The 7,588-nt window shown below is 34.1% G+C and overlaps 1 protein-coding gene across 1 annotated transcript; it reads left to right on the top strand.

The window, feature by feature from the left end:
* The first annotated feature begins 344 nt into the window (after nt 1-344).
* On the top strand, nt 345-911 carry LOC134247176 (uncharacterized). Its single transcript, XM_062729516.1, has 2 exons — nt 345-442; nt 572-911. The coding sequence occupies exons 1-2, from the start codon at nt 424-426 to the stop codon at nt 889-891; spliced, it is 339 nt and encodes a 112-aa protein (XP_062585500.1). The 5' UTR covers nt 345-423; the 3' UTR covers nt 892-911.
* Nucleotides 912-7,588: the final 6,677 nt, after the last annotated feature.

The raw sequence follows: 7,588 nt of genomic DNA, 5'->3' as shown, positions 1-7,588 counted from the left end.
TTGCGTAATGAAAAAACGTGTGATTGGAATGAATATTTTTGCATAGTATAAAAAATGTTGTCGTCTAGTTTATGAAATGCTTTAATTTGTGTTTTGTCTAATATTCTGAAACTTTGGCGTAAATATTACGCAAGTAAGGCCATGTAAGGACGTTTCCATGTAATGAACTCATTAAAACGTATAAAAGCTGTACTTGTGCAACAGGGCGGCCAAAAGAAACAGTTTCCTTTGGTATTTGCCCTTATGTCAAGGAGAAAGAAGGAAGACTATGTGATGGTGAGGCACAAGTAAAATGACAAAAATGCGTAAAACTATTCCTGTAAAATATTATGGCAAATCAGAGAAATAATTTCGATTTTCCTGTTCCTTTAGGTTTTGTAAGCCATACTAGAACGGCTAGATGAACCCGTTGTTGAGGAAATTATGCTGGACTTTGAAAAGGGTATTTTCATTTTTCTATTCTCATTACGCAAACAAAAATAGTACTCTAGTGTACCTGTATTAATAAAAAAAAAATTAAATTTAAATAGTTTAAAAAGTGAAATTATAGATATCAATATGCCTTTGTTAGCGGCTTGGCAGTCCATTCGAGAAGTATTACCCGGCATTTCAATCCGTGGGTGTGTCTTCCATTGGACACAGGCATTATGGAGACGCGTGCAGGAACTAGGACTAGCTGCCACCTATCGTGAAAAAAAGGCAACTCACTGGTTCATCAAGCAGTTAATGGCCCTTCCATTTCTGCCTTCAAATGACATCAACCCCACATTCCGGTCAATGCAGGAAAAGGTTCAGGAATCTCCCTCTCTAAAGTCCCTCACAGACTACATGGAAATACAGGGGATTAACAACGCTGTATTCCCTATTCCAGCCTGGTCCATCTACAAATAGGAGATTCGTACAAACAACGATACCGAAGGTAATTCTTTTTCGTATATGTGCCTGCAATATTTATCGGTAACCTCCTCCCCCTTTAATATTATTGACTTGCTTTTTCTTAAAAATTACCAAGGATGGCACAATCGTCTCAATGGCAAAGCCGGGCATGGAAACCTTGTGTTCTACCACTTGATTCCTCTGCTGCAGAAGGAGGCTGAAATTGTGCACGTCCAGGTTTCCGCACAGGACCTGTCTCGTGATGCCAGAATAACCAGCACAAGGGTGGGGAAGAAAATTCGGTAAGCTTGGTCGGACTATGACGATGAGATGATCACTACAAGCCATTTCTTGCGAATTTGTGGAGGTGTTTATGGCACATGGAGTAAGTTTTCGATAGTCTGATTTTTATCGGTGTTAAATTTGCGTTAATTCTTGGGATATTGATGTTTGTACATGCCGTATTCTTTTGTATATATGTAAATATTACATTTCAGGTTTTTTTTTTCATTGATAGCATTTTTCCCTTAGATTTTTGTTTTCTTCGCGTTCTTAACATTTTTGGCTGTAAATAAAATTTGTACACAAAAGTAAAACTTCGTAAATATTTACATACATGGTTTATAGATATAAAGGTAGCCTTTTTCTACAAAAAGATATTTTACTTATGTTCATTTTCTCCCTTTTTGTCGTACGATCTAGAGTGACAGAATGTTATTTGAATCCGTTTTACTTTTTTATTCTTCATAGTTGTCACGCTGAACATTATGAAATCAATCGGTAAAAGTAAATTTTTAATAAAAAAAAATTTTTCTTTTGTTTCGACTTTCTTCATTTTCTATTAAAAAAATTCTTTTCGTAGACAAAATTTCATTATTAGCTAAGGCATAAAGAACAAAGTACGTTATTGGTGATTTTCGCCGAACCTTGAACTAAATTGAGATTTATCGCACTCAAAAGTTGAGAACTTTATCTTTCTAACAATATATAACTTGTTTATATCTAATTACGTGTAGCACATCGCAAATTATGATAAAAAGTTGTGTTTAAGCGGTAGTAACGTCAGTTCCGACGTTCATTTTCCTAGACGATGTCACTAACGTACATGTCTCTCTTGCGTCATACAAAGCTCCTATATGTATTAAAACGACGTGCGATTGTCTGTAAAATAGAAATCAATACATTCAAAGATATTTTAAAAATTTCATTTGCAATGAAGTTTACATTGTATCTTATGGGCCATGGCAGAGATTGGGGTAGGAATGACAGTATTTTACATGAATATAAATTTAATGCATAGCGAATCATCCGACTGCCTGCATAGGACACAAAACAACTACCCATGATTTTAATTTTTTCCAGGAGTTCGAGCCACCTCAAATTTCTTATTAAATACACCGTTACATACGTTTATGTGAACATCCTGTATATTTTTTTTCAAAATTTGAGGTTATGGGAAGCGGAGAATAATAAATGATGGTAGCTATAATACTTGAAATTAATCTAAACCTGTCATAGAGATAATTTTATTCAGAGATAATGCAAAAAACAAACAAACAAACAAAAAAAACAAAACAAAACAAAACAAAAAAAAAAAAAAAAAAAAAAAAAAAAAAACACCAGAACTTCAGGAACTGCTGACATTCATTTTTTCGTCGGACTAAGTCCGATTGTATCCTTTAAATATTTATCGAAATAATTATAAATTGTAAACAACGGATGGACCGTCTTGACGATGTTGCACGTGTTGTTGATGAATCTTGGTACCCTAACCAGTATTTAGCGACATTAAACAGAATTTACCCGTGGCACATAAGTTATATTCATTTTTTTTCATTATAATACTAAGTATATTTGTAAAGTTCTCCATATAATTACTTTTTAATTTTTTTTAAAACAAATTATTACTATGCACACGATGCTGGAGAGTCAATCTTGCATGAAATAAAACTTTCAGGCAATTAATGGAACACAGTGGGAATAAACGCCCATTCTATATTGTTAGCGGGCCCGTAGTACTGCCCCCGCCCTCCCATTTTTTTTTCCGAGACTAGCTTTCAGCTGTTGATTCACAATGTAGTATGGGTTTTTTTAAAATCCAAAACCCGTTTCTCATGACCTTCCTTTTTGTGTTGCATTACAATCACCCCTCCCCCCTTTCCAACGTTTAACACGCAATTGAAAGCTGTCTTATTGAAAAATGGCAGCGGTATTACACAGGCGGCGCACTGCACAATGCTCAAATGTTTCGAACCTGAGGACACTCCTTTAGAAACGCATGATAAATAAATATCTACATAATATGAAAATATTTTTGGTTCAGGAAGGGCTTTTAGTTACTTGGGAATGAAAATATACGCGTTTATTTAATACTTAATCATATCTTAAAAATTAAGATATTTTATATATATATTATATATATATATATATTAAGATATTTTATATATCTTTTTAAAATTCAAATGATGAATCAAAGAATTCAATTCTGGTAATTAGGGCATTTCCCACAGACACTTGCTTCGTATATAGAGCATCCCCTCCTTTCTTTTTCCACGAGTTATCAGTTTCAGACACCCTCCGCTTCAATAAGGTCGAATTTTTTTTATCAATCATTTTTTTTCTTTAAATAGATCGCATTGACAGCATTTTTTCTTCTTCTGTAATAAATCGTTTCAGACTTCCGTTGTCGAGTCTCTTTCTTGAAAACTATCCATGTACAGCCACGTAGCATCGTTTTTGAAAGTTGGTGGGGGGCAGCCAGAGAAATAAAATACTTACCTGAAAAAACTGACAAAAGGAAAAAAAAAAGTTGCCCAAAGCTGAAAATCCTACTTCCGGGGTGGGGTAGGGGGGTGTAGAAGCCAATTTTTTTTTCAAAGCAGATTTCTATCAGGTACCAATTTCTTTTACCTACAACACTACATTTTCCTTATATCACAACCCCCCCCCCCTGTTGCTACGTGCCTGATGTATTCCTCAAATATTACCTCAAGGAATAGCCTAGAGGAAATCACATTTTGTGGGAAAGGGGGTGGTTTTGACAAGGGACTTTCCTTATTCAATTTTCTTCAGATTCATGGCTTTTATACCTTGTTACAGGTAATCTGTGTTTCACAAGGGGATGGGGTGTTTTCCAATAAGATTTTTATGCCCCGCCATGAATATGGCTGGGGTATATAGTGTTTGTCATGTCCGTCTTCCGTCCTTCCGTATTTCTGTCAGATTGATGTTCAAGTGTTTGAGGAGCAAACTGAAAACCTACTAAGCCTTCTGTGTTCAAAAACACAGAAATGATAAAAGATCAGTATGTACTGGTTCGACTGACGAAGCAGTTAACAACATTAAAAAGTTTTTAAAAAAACTTTATACAGGGATATCAACTGCAAATCAAGTTGCTCGTGTATACTAAGGTGCACAGCAAGTTTACTTCCAGATATATTACATGTAAAGCAGAGAATATTTTTCAAATAATATTTCCTTCATCCAACTCGACCTTTCACTTGACTTTTTTACTTCCTGTCAACATGGCAAATTTCTGCTGTAACAGCTTTTAAAATTGCACTTGCGAATTTTTCCTTTCGTTTTTGCTAACCTAGTGAACTATTATAAAGACAATATCGTAACATAAAATAATCTTTTTAAAAAATAGTACATCAAACTTGTTTACTGAAAGTAATATGATCCACTCCAAAGAGACATGTTCTTCGCAGCTTCTAAAACGACGCTAGCTATTGAAAATATGTTGCTAAAACAATAAGACCGCAAAACATTAACTGGCAAGATTGGAAATATACAGCTTACGTCATTTCTATCTGTTACAATCGAAACATTCAATGACAGACAATGAAATGGGCGGGTACAATTCGACGCGGACGTGGGGAAAACATTGGATTGAAATTCTAGTTTGAAATTCATTTTCAATTCACCTGAGCTGTTTTCAAAAGCAAAATGTGAATGTATTATCCAAAAGACAAATAATTTAAATTCCCAAGTACAGTCATGTTGGTTGAAATTTATATTATAATGAGTTTATAGCCTATAATATATTCTTATGGACACTTGTAAAAGTCATAGAAGACATTTTTTCAGGAGCCTGCATATGATTGTAGATGGGGGGGGGGGGTCAAAATTTGTCGAGTCAGATCATGCATTGTACCAAATAATTTTTGGGTTGACAAGACTTTTTTTTAGTTTTGTCTTGAACAATGAAAAATGTTGAAACTTTCTTATTTATTTCCAAGATGATTACCCTCCCCCCCCCCACCCCAACGCACACATCACACGTACATGCATAAATTATACCAAACAGAAATCAAATATTTGTCCCTTCATATATTCCTTTAAAACGCTGGACAGAAAATTCCGATTTATATATTATTAATATTCAAACTATATCGAAATTGAAAATTATTTGTTCATTGGTTCAATCAGTAATCATGTGCCTTCTAGCGGAGCTGAGGTGGATTGAAAATGAATTTCAAACTAGAATTTCAATCCAATGTTTTCCCCGCTTCTGCGTCGAATTGTACCCGCCCATTTCATTGTTTATCATTGAGTATTTTGATTGTAACAGATAGAAATGACGTAAGCTGCATATTTCCAATCTTGCCAGTTAATGTTCCGCGGTCTTAAGATCAATACCTCACTTAAAGTCAAGATTTCGTATATTTTTTGAATGCGTTTTTAGATCATGTAATGACGTCATGATTCCATGTGCCCAGTAGATCTGTTTCTATCTATTTCTATGTGCATATTAAGCATCATTTCTACGAGGGTCATTCAAAAAATACGTAGAGAATCTTCCTCATCGTCACATTACTATAACAAGATTATAGATCAACACATTTTCGTAAATGAAAACATTTATTTTGTAGAAGTTTGATTATATAGGACTCATACTTGCAAATTTTAAAGCCACATGTTTTGTTAACACCGAGCACGGTTAACCAACATTGTAACGTCAAAAACAACGGCGAGAAAAAAACTCAAAATTACTCTGCTTTTTAATTTCATACGCGGTTTTTAGCGTCTTTTCTATTGCAAGTCAAACGCTGCAATATTCGATCTTTTCCATTTGTATTGTAAAATTCTCCATTTGTATTGTATCATTTTTATTTGTATTCTATAATTTTCCATTTGTATTGTATAATTTTTTATTTGCATTATATATTTGCCATTTGCATTGTATAATTTTTCATTTGCAATGTATATTTTTCATTTACATTTAAAAAATCATTTGTATTGTATAATTTTCATTTGTATTCTATATTTTCCATTTGCATTATATAATATTTCATTTTCATCGTATAAATTTTCATTTGTATTCTATATTTTTCATTTGCATTATACAATATTTCATTTTCATTGTATAAATTTTCATTTGTATTCTATATTTTTTCATTTGCAATAAATAATATTTCATTTGCATTGTATAAATTTTCATTTGCATTATATAACTTTTCATTCATATTGTAAAAAAACCATTTGCATTGTATAATTTTTTATTTTTATTCTATATTTTCCATTTGTATTGTATAATTTTCCATTTGCATTGTTTCCGAGGGATTGTTTATTTTGGTTTGTTACGACGAATTTCATTGGTTTAATCTAATCATATATCGGATTTGGTAATATGTTGCGGGAAGTTCATACGTCTTACCCAGTCTGAGCATAGACTGGCTTGCCTGTCTGATCCTCGATATACAGACAGGTGACCAGTAATGTAATGGGCCGTGCTCATTGGCTATCAGTTATAACGGCCGATGTCGCTGCACTATGTGATCTGTTTTGTTTTCCCCGAGACATTTCAATTTCTACGTCAGCGTGAGTTTTAATCAGCCAATGATTGATTGATTGATTGATTGCATGTTGTTTAACGTCCCTCTCGAGAATTTTTCACTCATATGGAGACGCCACCACTTGCCGGTGGAGAGCTACAAATTTTGTTCTATACTCGGTACTCAGGGCTATTGAGCAGTGAGGGATCTTTTGCGTGCCAGCACCTTCTGCGACACAGTACCTTGGTTTATACGGACTCATTCGAAGGACCTGTTTCCCCAGTGGGATTCGAACCCGCGACGTAAGGATTGACTCCTTTCCTCGCGACTCTAGAGCAGACGCTCTAACCACTGCGCCGCGCAAGCGACTATCAGCCAACGAGCGCGACCCTTTACATTACTGGTCACCTGTCTGTATCTGGATCAGACAGGCAAGCCAGTCTATGCTCAGACTGGATAACACGTGTAAAACTTCCCTGAATATCTCGGGTATTACCAAATCCGATATATGATTAGATTAAACCAATGAAATCCGTCGTAACAAACCAAAATAAACAATCCCTCGGATACAATGCAAATGAAAAATTATACAATACAAATTATTTTTTACAATATAAATGAAAAATATACAATGCAAATGAAAAATTATACAATACAAGTGGGGAATTATACAATGCAAATAAAAATTATACAGTACAAATGAAAAATTATAGAATACAAATGGAAAATTATAGAATACAAATAAAAGTTATACAATACAAATGGAAAAGATCGAATATTGCAACGTTTGACTTGCAACACTTTTCAATTAATAAGAACGTATCCATAACACTTAACACATACTTTGCCAACAATTGTGCAAATAACTTGAACTAGATTGTCAGTGTTTTCGAATTCTAAAATTACCGCATAACTCTAATAGTTTCGCAACTTTG

The sequence above is a fragment of the Saccostrea cucullata genome, unplaced genomic scaffold (genome assembly GCF_032062105.1).
Source record: "Saccostrea cucullata isolate Sc308-1 unplaced genomic scaffold, CSIRO_AGI_Scuc_v1 ctg20626, whole genome shotgun sequence".
In the NCBI taxonomy this organism is placed as follows: domain Eukaryota; kingdom Metazoa; phylum Mollusca; class Bivalvia; order Ostreida; family Ostreidae; genus Saccostrea; species Saccostrea cuccullata.
This window is presented reverse-complemented; position numbering and strand designations above follow the sequence as displayed.